Below are 21279 nucleotides of genomic sequence, written 5' to 3'. Positions count from 1 at the left end.
AGGAAACTACTCTTCTGTAGCCAAGCAACAATACCCAAACATGCATGCTACAGTACATTGGTTTGTGCATATGCGCTGGAGGGATACATTTTCTTTTCAAAACTATATGTGTTTGTCCTGACACCCTCGGAGTGCTTATGATTACAACAGATGCGTACAGGAGCACATGGTCATTTTAGCACAGATTATGCCTAGAAAAAAGTACAGCACACTTTGGAAAGGTACCTGAAGTTAAAAAAATAAAAGAACAGTTTACAGAAGTTTTTCGGATCCCAAGACCACATCACAGAATCAGATTCAATAATGCAAACCGTACTGTTCCACACAGTTGCACATTGATAATAGCACAATAGCACAGTCTACCTACCCTTCAAGTGCACAACGTTTTTGGCGCGGTGACCTGCACCGTACCAGACGTCTCCCAAATTGCGTCACGTCACGTGGAAAGTCGTCCTTTGCTTCCTGTACATTCACGCTCAGGACGCCCCAGATTATAGCCGGCGGGTGCATGAATGAAGCATTAAAGCGTTGTAACTTCTGAAACTCTTAAACAGGCCTTGCACTTTGAAATCACCGTTGTCCTGACCATAGAAATTACTGAGCTACTCTTATTAAGGTGCAAGGGCACGTGGACAAACGTGACAGATAAAACACATCTTAGGCCTTTTTAAATGTCATATATAAATGTCAGGTGCAACATTTGACATTGAACGTTATCAACCTTAAAGGACATTGTTGAGCAATGGAGAAGTCCAATAATAGTTTGCGCATTATATAAGAATCCTTGTACCCAATCGCTCTTTAGCAATATCGTGTAGGTCTATGTATACCGAAAAAATACGTATTGTTTTGAAATGATATCTCCACGCTTCATCGTTAATTACAGTGACATAAGGTAAATGCAGGTCAACAATGCTTCATATTGTTTAAGGCTTGTTTCGTTGTGACATAAAGTCGACATATTTTTCAGGATATAGAATTTTTTGTAGCAAAAAAATTAAAACGATATAAATCTAACTTTTAACACGTGGCCATAGAAATCCTGCGATACAACAGGCTTTACGTCTCTAAATTAAATAAATATTGTGTTCGAAAAGGTGCCCACTAACAATCTTGGCATACCATGTATTCACTACCTTGTGAAAATTAACTTTAATTTGTCCTTTAAACGTCCCCGAAGTATCTTTTGGATTTTTTCAATGAACATGGCGTGTAGTTTGAACTGTGACCTAGGAAATTTATTTAGACTCGCCAATCTATTTGACCAGTTGTCTTTCCATCAAGCTAGCATCTCGCGATAGACAGATTGGATATATTAAGGTGTAAGGAAAGCCGTCTTCCACTTGGTGGGGAGTTCTGCTATTTGAGAGCACTCGGGGGGACACGGGACGAGCACTTTACAAGTCTGACCTCTACTTGGTGAAGAGGAACACAAAATGTCGGACGCAGTTGTCAGCTTCCTTAAGGATTTTTTGGCCGGTGGCATTGCCGCTGCTATCTCCAAGACTGCTGTAGCCCCAATTGAGAGGGTGAAACTATTGCTGCAGGTGAGATGGTTAGGTTGAGATCGTGTAGGACTTATGCCTACCTGTTTCCAGGTGATGGTGACATTTAAATACATAATGAGCAACGTGCCTGGTGTTAGTTTAAGGCCAAAACACATGAATCGTACATTGACGATGCGTATATGTACATAATTGAGGCCTTATATCTAAATTCTATGCAACAAGCACAACTGAAACAAGTGAGACGGTCTTTTAACTCGATTTTACCAGTATAATGATATGACTACAGGCTATAGGATAGTAGCACTAAATAAGGAAACGTTTGCCGTTTTGATTCGCTCTCCATGGTGCTATTTTTTCTTACAGATTTTGTGGACGTCCTCTTTTCTACCGCTACGCTGTACTGTTGTCTCGCTACAATGAGCGGTTAGGTACACAGACAATAGAATTGAACACGCGCTTGAACGTGCTTAGACAATTGATCTATAAATATGTTTTTTATACATTCCGCTGTTTTCTCTTGCACTTAAGCAGCACGAGGAGACGCATAGCAGTGCTTGTCCGAAGACCGACAGTGTACACGTATAAATGTGTAACTAAATTTAGCTGCAGACCTCTCCCGCGCAACCTAATACTTAATAAGCTATGTGCTCGTGTGGAGCGAAGAGGGACAGGGTTTATCCTGCACCAACCGGAAAATAAATGCATTACCAATAGGTCATATTCATAGACAGCACGTTATCTGCAAAGTAAACAATTAAGCATTATCACTATATTACTTTGATGCATGAATAGGCCCACAGTAGCAGACCTCTACATGAAAATGGCCAGATGTTACATACCGGCCTTCATGTGGTGTTTGAAAGCTGTGTCACGTGTAATCCATCTGTAAAACGTACAGCTTTATTATTTTAACAACCCTGTCGATTTTTTCCATAATTTCAGGTCCAACATGCCAGCAGACAGATCACGGTAGAAACACAATACAAAGGGATTATGGACTGCGTAGTGCGAATCCCTAAGGAGCAAGGGTTCCTTTCGTTCTGGAGAGGAAATCTGGCCAATGTCATCCGGTACTTCCCCACCCAAGCCCTCAACTTCGCCTTCAAAGACAAGTACAAGAAGATTTTCCTCGGAGGGGTAGACCAGAAAACGCAGTTCTGGCGCTACTTCGCAGGAAATCTGGCGTCTGGAGGAGCTGCAGGTGCCACCTCCCTGTGTTTCGTGTACCCACTTGACTTCGCCAGAACCAGGCTTGCGGCCGACATCGGCAAGGGCGCTGCGGAGAGAGAGTTCAGCGGCCTGGGCAACTGCATCGCCAAGATCTTCAGATCCGATGGCCTTAAGGGTCTTTACCTCGGATTCAACGTTTCTGTTCAGGGAATCATTATATACAGAGCTGCATACTTCGGTGTCTATGATACCGCTAAAGGTAATAATAATCATAATCATAATAATAATATTTACGAGTATTTGTAATGTGCAAGCATTATATTAGTTTAAAATGACACATAAACTTTGGCTTAACCTCATATAATTAAACAGGCATAGAATTTGATCATTGTTTTTATTTTTCCAGGTATGATGCCAGATCCTAAGAACGTACATATCGTTGTCAGTTGGATGATCGCCCAAACCGTCACTGCTGTGTCTGGCCTCGTGTCTTACCCGTTCGACACTGTAAGACGGCGTATGATGATGCAATCTGGTCGCAAAGGAGGTGAGCCACAACCTAATTGCTTATTCATTCACGTTGTTCCGTTTTTATTTTAAAAATAAATTATACGCATATCACCAAAAGGAAATATTCACTAATTGCATAAATTTATTGATTCAAACAGCTGACATCATGTACAAGGGCACAATTGACTGCTGGAAGAAGATACTCAAGGATGAAGGATCCAGGGCCTTCTTCAAGGGCGCATGGTCTAATGTCATCAGGGGCATGGGCGGAGCTTTCGTACTGGTGTTGTACGACGAAATAAAGAAATACACATAAACATTCATTCACTATTACACTGAAGGAATCCTTCAACCTCCATGAGTCTTAACCGTGTGAGAAATAGTAATAACATGTCCATAGTGAATGCAGGGCTAGCTTTGTATTTATTGCAGTCTGCCAAAAGACGACTACACCTGGAGAGCAAACACAACGAAGACAACATCAACTACAAGTCTGTGACTTACTCTATTTTATTGGTCTAGCACTGCTCTTTTAACCTTGCCATATGCACTAATTTGTAATGTGCCCTGCAGAAGAAAAAATGCCTTAATGTAAACAATAAAAGGAGATGTCCTTCTGACCAATGTCGCAGAAAATGGAATTATGTCCCTTTCGAATCTGTACATATCTTTATCAGTGCCTGATATGTAAATGCATGGTCACGTGTCTGGTCTGTTCTGGAGAGTTGGTGCCCATTAAAAACAGGAAATAATAGTGTAAAGAATTCAGTGATTCTTTGGAATAGATCACTCATCCCACATTCGCACAACACATAACATTTTTTTTTTTTTTTTTTTGGAGCAACTGCTGTACAGCAAGGCCTTTTTTCTTGTGGTGCTACCAACCTGTGCTCTTTTAATAAGAATAAAAATAAGGAAATAATTTAAGTAAATTCTGCTTGGACCTTTTCTTTTATAGTGAAGCTTTATTTGGCACTACAGGCAGGATTATAGTCCGGCTTGTTATGAAAACATGATTTATTTCACTTTCCAATGTCATATTACTTTGTATTTAATGACACTTGCATTGGAAAGTTAAATGACTTTATAATTCAAATTATGTTTTTCACTTATTAAACGTTTTATTTCACATCAGTTCCTACCCAGATTATTTATTTAAGTATTTATTCATTTATTTATATTTCGAGGAGGCTTAGTGGTCGAATGACAAAATACCTGGTTGCATGGTTTCATGAGTGGTGACCGACAGCTCATCCCTTGTCGCTCGTCCCTGGGGGAAAGGGTTATTGGGAAAGGGATGTGGTCCTTCCAGAAATCTTAAGAGTGTCCTAGCTCTGTGCTGCCAAGGACAGCCACATGTAGGCGCTGTCTCAGAGTAATACAAGTGCTGACTGCAAAAGAGGAGAGGCCATCCAGATCACAGGAAAGACTGAGGCTGCATTGCTAAGGACAATTTGTGAACTTAAAAAAAATTTTTTTTTGGGGAACCAGGTGTGTGTGTCACTACAAAATAAAAGAAAAATGCAAGAAAAAAAATCAGACAAGACAAGAAAATCACCTATGCCAAATGCAGCCAACTTAAACAGGATAGGGAGAAAATGCTGTGGAGTTTGTAAAAAAAAAAAAAAAAAGCGATTCACTCAGTATAAAAATAATCATCGGCTACGATTCAGAAAGTCACAAGCAGCTCACGCTCACGCCTCGCGCAAATCGGTTTCACTGTCCATTGGAAATGCCCACGTAAGCAGAAACCATGGAAAGCAGCGGAGCTGGAAATAGCCCAGAGATCACGCTCTGCCAGTTTACGCAAATGAGACCACGAGGACCCCCCTGGATTTTACATTTATGGAGACTGCTTTTTGATTTCACACGTTTTTCATTTCAGTTTCTTGCGCATACATAAAAACCAGTTGGTCCAATTTCAATCACGACCAGAGGGACCTTTGTTGAAGGGGGAAAAAAAAGATCTTATCAATTTCTCACAATAGGTTCTGTGGGCTGAAGTGTGCGTATGCAGTGACTTGAATGCCATCTCTTCATGGAAGGCAGTGGATAAAATGAACATGGTCTTCAGCCATATTCAGTTACTCTGCACTAAGAATAGAGAGCAGGGAGCCACTGTACTTGGTACAGAGTGTTCTGTTTAACTACATCACACAATAATGGAGGATAAAATTCTCAAGACATTTAGTTACATTGAGGTAATGGTTCTCCAGTAGGTGTGTGTTTGCGTATCTATGTGTATTTATGTACGCAAGTATACGTATATATTAGGGGTTAGGGCTCAGTGGGTTAGAACAAAAATAGCAGGTTAGTGGACTATTTTATCATGTGTGCTCTTCAACATGTGAAATGAAATGTATTTGGAAATGCTATTGTAATGGGGAATGCCAGGACTAGTGGGAACATCACTGCCACGACTTCTGGGAAGCAGCTCTGATTCACAAAACTGCAGCAGACATGACACTTGGGGTTATTTTTTTGAGGAGGAGGAGGAGGAGGAGGGGGAGGGGGGGGGGTGTTCCTTAGAAGACTGCCCGTCCTTCTCAGTGTCACCAGGAGGAGGCCGGGCCTTCCGTAATGTCAAACTGGTTTACCATGCCCCCCAACCACCTGTTTCCATCTATTTCTGTTAGCCCATCTCTGCTTTCAGATCTTGCCTGTTCACTGACAGGGTTCAAGTGTTTGATCCCAAGTCTTTAAACTTCGATCTTGTAGAGCCATTGGTAAATTAATAAAGAAGTCTCAGCAAAACAGATACTCTCAAGACTAATATAAGTATGGTCATACTTCCTGGTTAACTAATAAGGAATAACTGTAAATGTAGTTTTTTTGAGGCTCTGCCCCTATAAATAAAGAATTTTACTTGGTGTTCTTCATCACACACCGAAGTAGCCATTTCCCCAGGATCTCAAGGATCCCATATTGATCTGAGTATATAGTTAGCTACTCCTTATATTCTATACTTTGTATTTTACGTCAAAATAATTGATTAAAATTCCCCATTTTAGGCTTATGCCAGCAAGAGTTTTGACTTCTACATAATTCCCTTTAAATTTTCTCGTAGATTTCGAGGACATTAGAGGCAATTTCGCCACTCCGTCAAGCACAATTGGGATCTTCTTGTTATTAACAGGGCTAGAAAGCATGCAATATTAAGCAGACCGTAGCACTCCTGACACCTATTTGATACGGTATTTGAACACTCCAAAAACCAGTGGACGCTGCGGCCTTCCAGGACTGGAGTTTCCCTTAACTTCCAGTAGATGGGACTAAAACGCCACTCCAACCATATCAGAGCCTTGAAACATTTCACAAGTTTATTTCAATATTTAAGCCGGATGTTTCACTTTGTTTTGATATCTGGGCATCGTTATAGCTAATAAAATGTTCTAAGATGTTTCCTTCAAATTAAATGTGCTTTTTACAGAAAACTCACAAAGACGGAGACGCTTTACAGTTTTCTTTCATTTCGAACCCGCGAAGAACCCTGTTGCAGATGCACAAATAGATTATTATAATCAGAATTTAGGATATTAATCGTTGGCAGTATGGGTACTGACACTACTGTTTTACATCAATTATTATCAACTTCACTGAACCGATGTACCTACTTGTTTCTTAGGCGATGATTTCTCAATGAGTAGCACACTGATATTTTTGGGATAAGCGTTGACTGTTGAATAAAGAGGTAATTGTTTTCCTCAACGCCCCACACATTAGCCATTTCAATATAGTTTTCATAGAAATATGTAGCTGTATTCGATCTAACTGACGTAGTACCTTAAGAATCTTTAGTAAAATCGTCACGCAACGCAGATTTTTACTAAAAATAAAATTAAGTGATTTACCCCCACCACTCCGTTCAGTGTCCGTATAGCAACTTTAGCCAATCTACTTACTATACTGATCAATGAATTGTGTTAAGCGTGACGCCCTAAACGCTACCACTGGTAGTAAACGTCACTATTTACGTTATAGCGAGCACTGTGATTGGTCAACACTTTCCAGTGTGTGTATGCTTGCCCTCCCGGATTGCTGATACGCTGTTCTGAAAAAAGAAACAGGAAACTCTGGGATTGAGATGGGTCGTCTACTTTAACATACAGGTGTCAAGCATGTCATTTGGTGGATAATTAAGAAAATTAGCTGAATTGTGTAAAGTTTTTTGCTTATTATTTATTGCCTTTATGGACCCAAGAAGCCAACCAAACGACCGAAAATAGCTAGCTCTCTTGTTTGTCCGTTAATTGACCGAAGGTAGCTCGCGCTCTCCGGCTAGCCTTCCGTTTGTAGGAACATACAACAATCACCTCACCTGCTTATCGATTGTTCAACTGCTGTCTCCGACATCGAACATTTTAAGATGACCACATAACTTCTTTCTACTACAAATATATAATGTATGCTTTTAGTTAGGTACAATGGTGCACCTAGAGCACACGCGCACAGCGAGAGAACTGTTGTTGCTCTGTTGGAATCAGTTACCCCGTAACACACTCAGTCAGCTAGAAGTAACGGTTTGAATGAAGGTCAGTCCAGTGTAAGAAGCGTGAAGTCCGTCGTCTTGTCGGGACTTGGGACATGTCATTTCAATCAGAATGCATTTTGGTGGCACCATTAGTAGGAGCAGTAGCCGCAGTCCCGACAATGACTCCACGTCGTCCGGGACAGTTTATTCCTCCTCTTCCCCGTTTTTTCTGGCGGCCGCTACCCTCGGTCTTGCAACAGTGGCACTTTTCCAGTTTGGTGACGGGGGGTTTACAGTGACATCGTTTTTCTTGAACCTTTTCATTTACGTGTCCTTCGTCCTCATTTGTTTTTTGCTTGGATGTTTTGTGCTACTTGCGAAGAAGAGTTCCCCTAAAATCCACAAGTTTGATACAGTGAACAGGAATACGACGCACTTATTGGATTTGTTTTATAAGATGATGGTAAGCATTACAACTTTAATAGCCAACTGCCCAAGCTGTGTTTTTTATGTCTGATCGAAAGTGACAGTGCGCTATTTCTCTACGCGTAGTTCTTAAGGTTGACCAGCATTTTCAAGCATGTGTAATTATAGTGATGGTGTGGCTGATACCGTGCCAACCACAGGTGCAGCGAAAGTAAGCCCCCTCTGTCCATCCGTAGGGTGTGGCTAAATATGTGTTGTCCAAATTCTTTTTATTTCCATTTTGTTCAGAACTACCTTGTATTTTTTATACATTTAAGACCCTATTTCTAGTTCAGTTGTGTTTAGAAATCTTGCTTTTCAAGGTCGATGTTTCCCTGACTACGTGCCATGTAGCATGTTTTTATATGTCAATCTAAAATCACTGGTTTTTAATGAATGATTCCACAATTGCCAAAGGACAGAGACAATGAACAATTCTCTGATTTTGCAGAGCAACCTGATGATCTGCATGCTTTAAAATTCACTAGTTTACAAATAAATAAAATAAATAATTAAAACTCCACAAGCTTCCATGTTTGTGCTGCAGTGGGTTTTAGTCCGTTTGGACCTTCCCATCCAATGATAGGCCTGCTGGTTGCTGGGAGATAAGAGTTGTCATGGTAGGAATTCCACTGCCTTTTGGCGACCTCACATTGCAGTATGTCTTCAAAAACGGACACTGAAATCTCCCACAAGCACGCTTAAAATAACAACAAATGCATGTTTGCAGGATGTTGTTTGGCAGCCTGTCTTACACTTAAGTTTTTTTTCTGCGTGTGTGAAAGCCACAAAGCTACTGTGTCAGAGTAGCCTCGAGGCTGTGTCGTTTAGAAACCACAAGCCTTTTCTCAAGCACTGCACCGCATAGAGCAGTGCGGTCGGGTCGACGTGGCTGAGACGGTTCAGCCTGATGGCAAGCGGAGTCCGAGCACGGCCGTTTCCCGGTCCCCGCCCTACCCCTCTGATCAGAGAAACCCATCAGAGCGATTGCATTACCACAGTGAGCGCTACGGTCTGGCCCCCGCCTCCGCACCATCCTCACTTCTCAACTGGCGGCAATGATGTACGTGGGCCCAAGGACTAATGTGGAAATGAACTGGGTTTGACGCGTCCCCTGTGCTGGATGGGTGAGCGGGTGCCTAGCAGTGCTGGCCTAGTCACGTCCCGTCCCTGTTACGGACAGAGCACACGGTGTGTTGAAATCGCATCTGTTTTCATCACCCGCTCCCTGCCGCTGTCTGCGAGACGGAGGGGAGCGTCCTGAGGTCCCTGCGGTTGCTGCCATCCATCAGTCTGGGGGATTTGGTCAGCATTTTGAGCGATGGCTTTACCGAAGCAAAGTGTTTCGGAATGTTTTTTCAAAAGTCAGTGTTCTTTGCTTCATGGGTTGATGAAGCAAAGCTAGCTACACTCCCCAGTTCACAGTGACTGTGGTGTATTGAACCTGGGAGCCTTAAATGTGTTTCTCAGAAGTTCAGGATAAAGTGAGGTGTGTGGGAGAGTCTGTAAGGCAGCTGACTCTCAAGGTATTATCCGCTTTGTGTTTGGGGGGTTGATTCCCACCAGTGCATTTTCTGAAGCGCAATCCTTTCTCTGTCTGTTACTCTCCCTGCTTTCCCTTTGTCTAAATAAAGCAAAAAATACTGAAGGACAGACTTTTTAAAGCTAAGGACAAAATACATTGTGGTTAGATTGAATCTCTCCTGCAGCTGTGACTGCACATGCCTCAGATTCATCATTCATCAAGTTCTTCCTGTCTCGGGAATATGAAAATAGTTCTGACTGCCTGCGTGACATTTGATTTCCATATATTCACATCAGTTACCTTTAATGGCTTGTGCTGAGGATCCCGCACAGATGCCAGACGTGCTGTAATGGCGCCGTTCTCTGTTCTGCAGGGTCGCTTTCCGGGGCCTTCGGCGGACCTGGTGCAGATGAGGCGGGTGGTGATCTCGCACAACGTGGACAAGGCCCTGAAGGAAGGTGAGTGACCTTGAGCCCGGGCCTCAAGGGCATGGGTGCGCTGGCCCGTGCCCAGTTTGCGTGTACTGTAGCTGTAAGCGGACACACTGAGGCAACTCTGCCCTCACTTTCATGGCTCGTTCGCCTGTCGTATTTGTGTTAGGGCAGGCTTAACGGGAGGCCCACACTGTGTGGGGACTGCCATTTCAGGCGTTGAAACCACAGTGGAAAATCACAGGATCGCTTGAAGGGGGAAGGGGGTGTTGTGGCGGTGAGGAGCGTTTCATCTTCAAAGTTGAGGTCCTCATTTAATCCCTATGGGGCTGATATTTCTGGTGAATGATCTGTAGCTGTTGGAGAAGAGACCCGGGAGAGTCATACCTATCGACTGATTATCTAGTGCTGCCTCAAAAATGTAGTTAAATTCTCCTTTGAGGAGGGGGCGGCATACCATCCTGTGTCATTACTGGGACTATTGATCACTATTGATCGAATCACAGACCGGAGCTTTCTCTCTGTGGTGCTGCGGGTGTCGGTCTGTCAGGACTGATTCGTGCGGATCAGGTTTCTGAGAGAAGCAAACTGAGCGCTCGCGCTCTTCCTCTCCTGCTTCTTAAAAGAACTGTGGAGGTGTCTCCAGCTCCTCAGAACAGGGCTTGTCTAAGGAAAATGCTGCTATTCCAGCTCTTATTAGGCCAGTATGTTATCACTGCGTCTAGTACCAGCGTTGGTTATTATTGGAGAGCTTATCACCGGTCGCATTGTCTCGAGAAAATGTTTTTGCTTTAGGAAAATGACCCAGGTGGTCATTCTGCAAATGCACATCCTATAACTGAGAGCGGTCTTCTGTGCATCCTCCCCAGCCACAGAGCTTCTTTTGGCGCCTGAGATGACCCAAAATGACGATGCACAAACTGCAGGGCAGATGCAATTGGAGGTCTGATGTCTGCTTTGTAAGATAGTGCCAAGTCTACTTCCTGTTTGGGTCCTCAGAGGGCCTGGTTGGATCGATGCGCTGCATCCCGGTCGATGGCAGCATTCTCAGCTCTTTGCCAGTCTCTTCTGCAGTGCACAGGTGTCTCGAGATGAGGCGGATTTTTACAGCGCAACAGCCGTTTAGATCTGTACCACAGCAGGAGGCTACCTGGAAACCACTCTGATTAAAAACTCGCTGTTTCATTGCGTGGGGTGCCCCCCTGCTGTGTGGTACCGGCAGCCTTATGGGGCCGTGTGTAATTGGCAACGGCATCAATGAGGGGGTGGGTGGGTTGGGGATGGGGGGCTGGATCCAGCTGGTGGACTTGTGTCCTCGTGTGACGGCGCCTCCTCTGGTCCGTTGCCGCGCCTGCGATTTGCCGACTGCACGTCCGCTTTATTTCTCCAGAGCGACGCCTAGCGACGGAAAGTAATGGCGCAGGCTTATGAATATGATTGGGCATTCTGAATTTATCTAATAAAGAGTCTAAATAAATGAGCTATCTGTCCTGATGTATTTCGTTCCTGTGTGACTGGTGCAGTCAGTCATGATGTCTATTAAAAAGCAGTGTAATCAAAGACGTCTTCAGGTCTGTGCATCGATTACTAGCTTTATCACAGTGCGGGTGCCTCCTTTGCAGTTTGTCAGCCTCTGTTTTTTTGACGCCATCGGTCATTAGACTCTGCTCTCGTCTCACTGCGTGTGAAAGATTAAACCGGCCGCCCGTTCGCTTTCCTTTATGACTCTTACAAGCAAACCCTGACCCAAGCGCTGAAAAAACAAATTACGAAAACAAGATTAATCATCTGGCATTTTTCAGGGGAGAAAATCACGTGGTTGCTGTAGAAGCCGTAGCTGGTTCACGGTTGTGTTCATTCATCACGTAAAGGAACGCAAAATGAACACAGGGCGTTTTGGGCCGTTTGTAAAGATGTGGGGGCAGAGCGGGTCTGCTGGGGGATTGCAGGCTCCAGCCCTATGGCAGGCTGTGCTGCAGTGGAATACTGAGCCTGACACCAGTGAAAGAAATGCACTGCTGTTTGATGAAAAAACGCCTGTCCTCTTTTGCCTTTCTGGAAAATGCTCATCCTGGGCCTAGAGCAGGAGTGTCCACTCTTTTCCAAAAAGGGCTGAGACATCTGATTCTACTCGATTGAAGACCATGATTAGTTAATTAGTTGAATCAGGTGTCTTAGTGCTGGGTTAAAACAAAAACCTGTACCCACATAAGATCGAACACCCAGATAAGATCGAACACCCCTGGGCTACAGGGAGCTGTAAAAAAATGTGCCTGCCAAATAACTGTAATGTAATCTTCAGTTTTCTGGCTCAGATATGGCTCCAGTCCTGAGGCGTGTGTATTCACATGCGCTCAACACAAACCACTCCGCTGCACTGAACAAATGGCTCATAAACTGTATTAGATTAGAAACAATGTGAGCAGATAATGTGACATTTCCCTTACAGTTTCAGCTGTAGCGGGGCAGGGCTAGTAAAACCTCCAATAAAACGCCCGATTTTGTCCGATAACTCAGAGAGGACACATGAAACGAGGTAATTGCTTAATAAAGCATTTGTGGTGAGTCATTATGTACGGACACAGAGCGTCATTCATCACATTACATTACATTACGGGCATCTGGCCGATGCTCTTATCCAGGGTGACCTACACAGCTGCAGCGTTGTTTCACATGGTACCCAGTTATACAGCTGTGATCTTTAGGCTACGAGGCCAGTTCCTTACCCCTTGTACTGCACCGGTATCCATTCGGTGAATAGGGGAATAGGGGTCCTTGTGGCCAGTCAGGCAGTAAGGGGCTGCTGATTGGTCACTGCTCTGCGCGAGGTCATGCCCAGTGCCCTTTGGTCTGTCAGGCGCACCTGCAGGTGAAGTCTGGCACCAGCTGGCGCGCTGTGGAGGGAAAAGAAGCGGTGGCTGTGGACGTACGCTTTGCAGAGGTCACATGACCGTTTCCCCTGTCACACACGCATGGAGGACAGCGATGAGGAGGCCTGCAAACAGGGCTCTACACCAGCATGTTCTACAAAGAGCGCATGCTCCTTAGCTAAAATAATTTAAATTCAAAGTGATGCATCCCAATTAGTAGATGTTCTCCTAAATTATTTTTCCAGTAAGCACACATACATTTTCTGGATTGGGAGCACTGTGGAACCCTGACAAATACAACTGAAGCTTTTCCAAATTGGGAGAAAAAAGTAGAAAAGATAAACAAGGAAAAAAAAAAAAAAAACAGTGGGCTGGGGGGCGTCTCTGTGCCCCTGAATCGGGTCTGAGTCAGTCAGGTTGGGCGGCTGTGTGGTTGTGTGCTGGCCCCCGTCCCGTCCCCTCCAGCTTTCTTTCCTTAAACCTCTTTAGGGGTCATGTGCAAGCAGCACGCCTACCAAGCTGAACAACAGGCGCAATGCCACCGGGAACCTTAGACTAATCCGCTGCATTTCGGTCTGTTTCTCTGTGCTTAATCATGAATCACACTGCTGGTTTGTACCTTTAGCACGCAGTAAGTGTACAGTGTGTTTTGAGTAAGATTTAACTATTTGTTTGCTCATGTAAGTCTCTTTTAAATGAGTGTGTTTTCAGTATTTTCTTCAAAGACTGCACTTTTGTGTTTTTAAGAATCTTGGACGATGAGAATCTTTCTAAATGAGATGTCCTTGGTTAAAAAGTGTACGGAAGCACGAATATCAAATCCCAGGTGTAGCTAGTTTTTGGGTTAAACGCTCCGAACATTAAAAAGTGTTTCATCTGGCTGGAACATACGGCTGTGCGTGGCACGTTTTCACTGAATCCTGAGGTTTTTCTGTCCAACTTTTATTCATTTTGTGTGAGAAAGTGCAAGCGGAGCATTTTCATTATCCTCCATTTTACTCCTTTCTTACTTTCCGAAGAGGAGTAAGAAAAGCGCCTCTGCGACGGTGCCTGTGAAAAGCGCTATTCAAATGAAATTGAATTGACTCTCATCTGCATCATGAAAAGGTGGGGATGAAAGAATATTCTTCTTTTTCTTTTCACCATTGCGGTTGTAGTTGCCATGGCAGTTATCGACCTCATCAAGAGCGCGGTGCGAATGGTGTTCTGAATGGCCGGGCGTGTCTGAGGAGAGTGTAAATGGCCCTGAGTGCTTGCTGACAGTGACGCTGATGCACAGCCCACAGAAAACAGCACTTCCCCCGGTGCTGATCAGCCGTGTGGAGCCCTGACCGTGGCCCCATTCTGGAGCCCTGACCGTGGCCCCATTCTGGAGCCCGCGCCCCTTCAGGGTGGCACGAAACCCGCCGTGGCACGGGCCAGGGAGAGAGGGTGACTGCACACCCCTCCGAGCCGAAGGAAGGGGTGGCCGGGTGATTGTTTTATGTTTTATGCCGTAATACATACCATAATAACCCCGTACAATGTCGTCTGAAGCTATTCGTGGATTTACATTTACTATCACTCTAAGTAACGTTACAGGCATTAAGCAGACACTCTTATCCTGAGCGACTTACGCAACTTTTTTTACATTGCATCCATTTATACAGCTGGATACATACTGAAGCAATGCTGGTTAAGTACCTTGCTCAAGCGTACAAACTAAAGGCTGTGTCCAACCAGGGAATTGAACCTGCGACCTTTAGGTTACAAGACTAGCTTCTTACCCGTTATACTACACTGCCGCCTACCTGAGCTGTGACAGGCACAGTGTGTTTTTGGTTCAGTGCTCAAGTAACCAGCTTCGAGCAGAAGTTCTGCGTCAGAGTGAGTAATGTATTTAAGAAATTCAGTAACTTCCCAAAAGCAAAATTTTGAGTCGTGTGCTGACTTCCTGTTTCTTTTGGTGTGATTACGAGCCCTAGCGCCTGTGGCTTGTGTGGCCACCTTCACTAAAAGTGTGGACCTTCCCTGATTTTATGACGATGATCGAAAGTATCTGGCTGTATAAAATAGCCGACAATTAAGAAGAAAAAACGTGTCAAACGTTAAAGGGCCTGAAACCGATCCTAGAAGAAGCCCAGGTATGGCATCCGGTGCAGTTGTGTGTCCTTCATAGAGAGGAACACATTGACAATGACATGATGAGTTGAGTATCAATGTGTGTGTAATGGTGTCAAGCTAATCCTTAAGTGCAGGTATTGAGATTCAAATGGGGAGAGGGGTGTAATCGAAATGTTCCTTGATTACGATTGTTTGTTTATTCTTCATTTATTGTTTTATGTTGGTGGAATATAGGCTACTGAAACGGAGGCTGCCCACAGCCAGTTTGTCTGCAAGCTTTTAGCTGCACTGTCACTCGTCTGTCACCTGGCAACCCCTTTTCAGCAGCATTCTATTGTAACCCTTGCTTGGCGGGGGGTGGGGGAGGGGGGGGATGTTTGCAGTACGATGTGGCCTGCGGTTCAGTGGCACGGTGCTGCCAGGGGCGCCTGTTTTTACACCCCCCACCCCGCTGAATAAAGCGCTCGGGGCTGGAGAGCGGCCGTTTCCCTGCGCAGATGCGTCAGGATAGAAAGGTGCCCGTGGGGAAGTTACACTGCTTGTGCGCCGCTGTAAACTCCAAGCTGTTTTCCTCCTGAGCGTGCCTGGCCTCCCGCAGTGAGAAGCCTGCTTCTGCTGGTCTGCAGCACATCTGGGAGGAAGCCGGTGGGCGTAGAGGCTACAGGAGAAAAGCGCAGAAGTGAAACTGGCTCACGTCTCAACATAGTGCCACGGGTAGGGCTGGTTAAGTAGAAAAACACAATGTGGGTTACAGATGGTGACCTGATCAAACCCCCCTCGTCACAGCTGCCTGGTTTTGATGCTTACTCTGGAGCCCTTTCTGCCTGTGACTGCTGGTTCGTACCTTTAGCACGCATGTACAGTGTGTTTTGTGTAAAGATTTAACCATTTGTTTGCTCATATAAGTGTGTGAGTGTATTTTCAGTTTTTGTTTTTGTTTGCAAAGACTGCACTGATCCAGGATCAGCAGTCCCAACCCCTTTTCCCTGTCATCAGCTGTAACGCTGGGAGACAAGAGCAAGGCCAGCTGATCCAGTGTCAGTACTTGTGGACAGATTTTGTATTGGGCATTGCCTAGGCCATCTCAGTGCTTGTAGCCTATATTTTGGGTTTATTTTTACATTGTCCACTCCTTCCCCTTCCCCTTGGAGTCAGGGTAGGTGATTTACAAGGAAGAGCCATCCATGCTTTGAAGTGTGAAAATAACACCATCAGACTCACTGACACCCCGGGAGCAAAATGGATGTCTTTTATCATAGCCTACTTTTATCGTATTTGGAAGGTCTGGTACCTCCTGAGGGATGCATCTGTTTCACAACACCTGACGAAGGTGAAATGAAACATCCATCAGTGTTCATTTCCTTTGAAAAATGTGAGCAAAGATACCTCAACACTAAGCCGCATATCGCTATGGGAACTGTATTTTTGTATGAGTTGAGCGAGATCTCTCATCATTGCTACAGTATAGCCCTGTCAGTGTAACTGTGTTGTAACTAGTATTGTATAGCCTCTACAGTGTCACTGGTATGGAATACAGTCTGTTACAATCTACTCCACGTTGCCTTTGCTTGACTCCAGCTGCAGGGACTACACCCAGTGTTCTAGTGCTTGAGCAGAGCTACACGGACCACAATCTGTCTTTTTCTCCTGCCCTTGTTTCAGTGTTTGACTACAGCTACAGGGACTACATCCTCTCCTGGTACGTGGCGCTGAGCCGGGACGAAGGGCAGCTGTACCAGTTGCTGTCTGAGGACTTCTGGGAGACGGCCAGGCAGCTGCGGAGCCGGCTAGCCGACGTGGACGTGGTGACCGTGGTCTGCAACGACATCGTCAAGACCCTGCACTCCCACTTCTGCGACCTCAAAGCCGCCAACACCAGGTGAGGGGCCCGAGGAGGTGGGGCAGAGGGGAGGAGCCTGAGGGGGGGGGGGATCAGGGGGGAGGAGCCTGAGGGAGTGGGGCAGGGGGGAGGAGCCTGAGGGAGTGGGGCAGAGGGGCGGAGCCGGAGGAATGCGTAGCATGGGCGGGGCTTAGCAGTCAGAGAGGTGGGCATTTGTGGGAAGGAGGGGCGGAGCTGAGGCGAAAGCGGCCAGTGCCGCAGGCGCCCGGGCGGCTCCTGGCTCTCCCAGCCCAGTCCTGAGGGACGATGCGTCTGCACCAGACCCGATGATGATTAAAGACGCCGATCAGCCCAAGTAAAGGTCAGATACTCTCAGACTAAATGACTGCCAGTCCAACGTCCGAGAGTATTTACAGGCTGAATTTTATGGATGCCTGCTTGCCCTTGAGGTAATAAACTTGTAAGTGTCCACAGTAAGGTAATGAACTTGTAAGCGTCCACCCTGAGGCAATAACCTTGTAAATATCCGTCCCTTCATAGACATTCAGCAGGAACCCATTAAACTGTTCCAAATACTGTAGGATCGATTTTTCTGTCCCCCTTTAATAGGCACAATAAATCTTGTCAAACGTGCTTCTCGGACTGAAAGGCCTTGCTTACTCTGCAAATGATGCTCGATGAATTGTTCCAGGATACCTGTTCCATTGATTAGCTTTCTGAACTGATAGCAGCTGCTAAGCTGGATAAACCTGCCCAGCATACTGTCTGCAATGTCTTTTCCTGCTAACATGAGCATCTCTGCAGTTCCTGGTGTGGTGGAAATAAAGATCAGCGCAATGTGAACGTGCATATGCACATGCATGCGGGCACGCACGAATGTACGCCCGCATTGCTATATCAGATTTTTGCACAGAATATCACTTGAGCCTTTTGCCTCTGCAGACAAACACGACTCAATGGAGTGGTTAGCATTTCAAGCAGAAAAGCTTATCACAGACAGATAACCCGTCTGGGTATCATATTCCATTGGAGACGTAGGCAGAAAATGGAGAAATGGAGACAGATTTGCTGATAGAATTGTCTGAGGTCATTTGATCTTGCCGTATTGGAGCCAGCTTGAGCCAGATTAGTGGAGTAATTTTGTCTGCGAAGAGAAGAAAGCGAAGTTTCACTTTGAGTCGTAATGATACGGATGTTAGTGTCCCATTACAGCCTGAGGTAACACAGTTTAATGTTTCTTGTGTTGCGCTGAGTGAAAGGGACGGAGTTTCTGTTGTTCTCGTGCTGAGCACAGACTGGCCGTACTTTCCTGTAAAACAGGACTGAAATCCTCGACGTCATTATGCAGAAATGTTTTTGACAGCGCAGACAGGTGTTTTGTTGTGTGGGCTGTGGCTGATTGGTGTGCTGATTTGTGGTTGGTAATGCTGTGACATTGTGCTGTGTTGTGTAATACGGTGATATGGTGTTGATAGTCATTTCTGTCTGTTGTGTTGTTCATTTTGCGTTTTGTTTTCAGGTCATGTCATTTGATTTAGAGCTGTTTTGTTGATTTTTAAATTGACGTAATGTTACTTTTCAGCCGGTGTTGGTTGTTTTGTTGTCAGGTTTGTGAATATTTCTGTACCTCTCCCAACTGTTGCAAGTTCTATGAACAAAACCGAGGTTTAAAATCTGATATTTAAATGCATCTCATTCATTTTGTAGACCTGATGGGTATGGTACTGTGTACTTAAAAAACCCAAATATGTCATAATGCTGCAGCCATGGATCAGTAGATGGCCCTGCAGCCAGGAAGGAAGGGCCTAAGGGAGTATCCAGCTACAGTGTGTAAAAATGATCATCTATGCAAGATGGCCAGGATATGGAGGTGTTCTCAGACCTTCGACTGGATAATACAATTTAATGATCAAGTTTCCACTTCTTCTGCCCTCTGTAACCTGTTTGTTTCTCCCGTTACTGGAGAAATTTAGGTGAAGTGCACTTGGTCCATAGCCGCACATCATTACATTGTACATTCCTGCAAGTAAACTAATATGAGGCTATTCCATCTCTTCTGCTCTTAAGATTACACAAGCACACACACACACACACACTCACTCACACTCACTCACACAATCCTAGTTTCTTACGTTCAGAATACACTTTTCTGTATTCTGCAGTTTTTAAAAATAATTTAACTTGAGGCCTGTGTGTTTGGAGAGGAAGGAGGAATGGACTGAAAAAAACGGAAGTGGACTGCTGTGCGGTTGTGGTTTCCCACAATCTTTAAAAACACATTTTATTCCTAGGAATTATGCATCAGTCAAGGAGAAGTTCCACATTCTAAAGAACACAAAAAAGCTCCACTGCTGCTTCACCCCTTTTCACTTATACAGGCCTCCGTAGGCCTCAGACCAGGCTCTCGCCTGACTGAAGCTCCCCCCGCTGTGGTGTCCTCTCTCGCAGGCACGAGGAGCAGCACAGGCCCTTCCCCCTGCACCCGTGCCTGCGCAGCCCGGAGGACGAGCTGCGCTTCCTGCGCTCCTGCGCCCGCCTGCTGGTGCTGTGTCTGATGCCCGCTCGCGACGCCCGCTCCTACAGCCTGCGCGTGGTGCTGGCCGAGGTCTTCGCCACCAAAGGTGAGGCTGGGGGGCGCCTCTGGGCCCCCCCCCCCCCCCCCCCGTCTGGCGTACAGTTTAATTTCATCCTGGTTTTGGGACAGGTGAGTCTGAGAGTGATGGGAGGGCATTATGCAGTGCTGGTTGTGAAGAGCTGCAGGCTAGGTTGGGCCTTTTGGGTGCTAGCTATTCTTAAGTTAGCTCACATTGGTTTAAAATGGCTACCAAGCTGTGAGTAGTATCGCTAGGGCCACCATTAGGGTATGTTGTCACAGGCCCAGGAGGTGGGGCGGGGGCAGACATTTTATCCCAGGCATGGGAATTTCACCTGGCAGCCCTATCACCCCGAGGCTCTCCAGGAAGAGGGACGGACCACCCCTGCCAAAATGAGTGTGTCTATCTTGTGTTATCAATCACCAACTTGAACCGGTCAATCAAAAGACTACTACCTACTACCTACTACCTGCTGCCCACAGCAAAAGAACCTCACAAACAAACCGGTTGCCACAGGAATATGGTTGGTTTATGTGGGCCAGTTTTCCTCAATATTTTAGGTTTATCTGAGTAGCACTACACGAGTGACATGGCGATAACTAGACAATGCACTCTCTGTGTGGAAACTGGATCTGGAAGGCTGTCTTCCTGCTCTTGGCTTTTGCTGTGAAAGCGATTTGTTTGGATAATGTGTGATGCGATAATGTTTACGATGAGATTCTGGCAGAGGGCCTGAACAGAGCGTGGAAACAGAGCGCCTCTGTCCTCACCAGGGATCGTAACTCTCCCGGCGGCTTCTCGGAGGTGTCTGGCCCGGCTAGCTTCCCCCCCCCGGGAATTCATTAGCGCCGTGGGGCTCGATCGTCCCAGCGGCCCGAGGCGTAATCACATCCCTGACCCCCCAAATTGGAGCGATTATCTGTGAAGAGATCATGGGGGGGGGGCTGCATATGAGTTAGAGCCAGCACACCTCTGACAGCCAGAGACAGCTACTCATTTTACACTGGATTTACCTCTGTTTCCCTGTTTGGGTGAATAACATTTTAATGGAGGTCTGAATTCTTTTTATTGCTGATTTAATTTAAGCAATTCTACAAGCAAGTGAATGTGGGGGTTGTTATAAGACCACTCTGCTTAGATTTATTTCTGGTCCACTGATTGGTAATTCACTGATACTCTGAGTTTAGAGTTGTTAGTGTTATCAGTGATACTGTGCGTTTAGAGCTGGTAGTATTATCAGTGATGTTTTTGGTGTTATCAGTGATGCTCTATGTTTAGAGCTGGTAAGCTCCTGTCTCACAGCATGCTGTGTGTCTGCAGTGCTGAAGCCCATGGTGGAGGTGCTGAGCGACCCGGACTACATCAACCGCATGCTGCTGGCCCAGCTGGAGCACCGGGAGCAGGTCAGCGAGCACCACAAGAAGGCCTACACCTACGCCCCGTCCTACGAGGAGTTCATCAAGCTCATCAGCAGCAGCTCCGACGTGGAGTTCCTCAAGCAGCTCAGGTGAGGAACCAGCAGGAGCCGGCATCACCTGCCAGGCTCCTCACCTTTCAGCACGACAGGCCTGACCAGGCAGGCGCACTTTACTAAGAGACGAGTCCACCCAACTTCCAGGGGTGTGTTCATTAGCCAATAGTCTGGAACTACTTCTGCCAAATCAGGGTTCTCTGAAAGTGGGGAGCCGACTGAAGGTGGCTATTCAAACCTGAACATTCTCTGCTGATGCATCAGTGACTCAAGGCTGGCTTAAACCGGGGTTGACAACAGCGACGGAGACGTTTTTGATTG

The 21279-nt window shown here is 45.7% G+C and overlaps 2 protein-coding genes across 2 annotated transcripts in view; both read left to right on the top strand.

Moving 5' to 3' along the window:
• The first annotated feature begins 1327 nt into the window (after positions 1-1327).
• slc25a4 (solute carrier family 25 member 4) lies at positions 1328-4120 on the top strand. The gene is made up of 4 exons (XM_064335017.1): positions 1328-1547; positions 2451-2937; positions 3085-3225; positions 3347-4120. Exons 1-4 carry the CDS (start codon positions 1437-1439, stop codon positions 3502-3504), a joined length of 897 nt encoding a protein of 298 aa, XP_064191087.1. The 5' UTR covers positions 1328-1436; the 3' UTR covers positions 3505-4120.
• A 3094-nt stretch (positions 4121-7214) lies between these two features.
• The window catches only part of LOC135254662 (sorting nexin-25-like), a 29063-nt gene continuing 14998 nt past the window's right edge, over positions 7215-21279 (top strand). The window contains 5 exon segments of the mRNA XM_064335015.1: positions 7215-8122; positions 10023-10107; positions 16716-16932; positions 19342-19514; positions 20808-20994. Of these exon segments, the coding sequence (XP_064191085.1) occupies positions 7790-8122; positions 10023-10107; positions 16716-16932; positions 19342-19514; positions 20808-20994 (995 nt within the window). The 5' untranslated portion in view covers positions 7215-7789.

The sequence above is a fragment of the Anguilla rostrata genome, chromosome 5 (assembly GCF_018555375.3).
Source record: "Anguilla rostrata isolate EN2019 chromosome 5, ASM1855537v3, whole genome shotgun sequence".
Lineage (NCBI taxonomy): Eukaryota > Metazoa > Chordata > Actinopteri > Anguilliformes > Anguillidae > Anguilla > Anguilla rostrata.
This window is presented reverse-complemented; position numbering and strand designations above follow the sequence as displayed.

Bases quoted from the DNA above. Each gene is read 5' to 3' on its own strand.
- slc25a4 (XM_064335017.1), top strand. From the start codon at position 1,437: ATGTCGGACGCAGTTGTCAGCTTCCTTAAGGATTTTTTGGCCGGTGGC. The intron at 1,548-2,450 runs GTGAGATGGTTA...CCATAATTTCAG, and splicing joins GGGTGAAACTATTGCTGCAG to GTCCAACATGCCAGCAGACA. The intron at 2,938-3,084 runs GTAATAATAATC...TTATTTTTCCAG, and splicing joins TGTCTATGATACCGCTAAAG to GTATGATGCCAGATCCTAAG.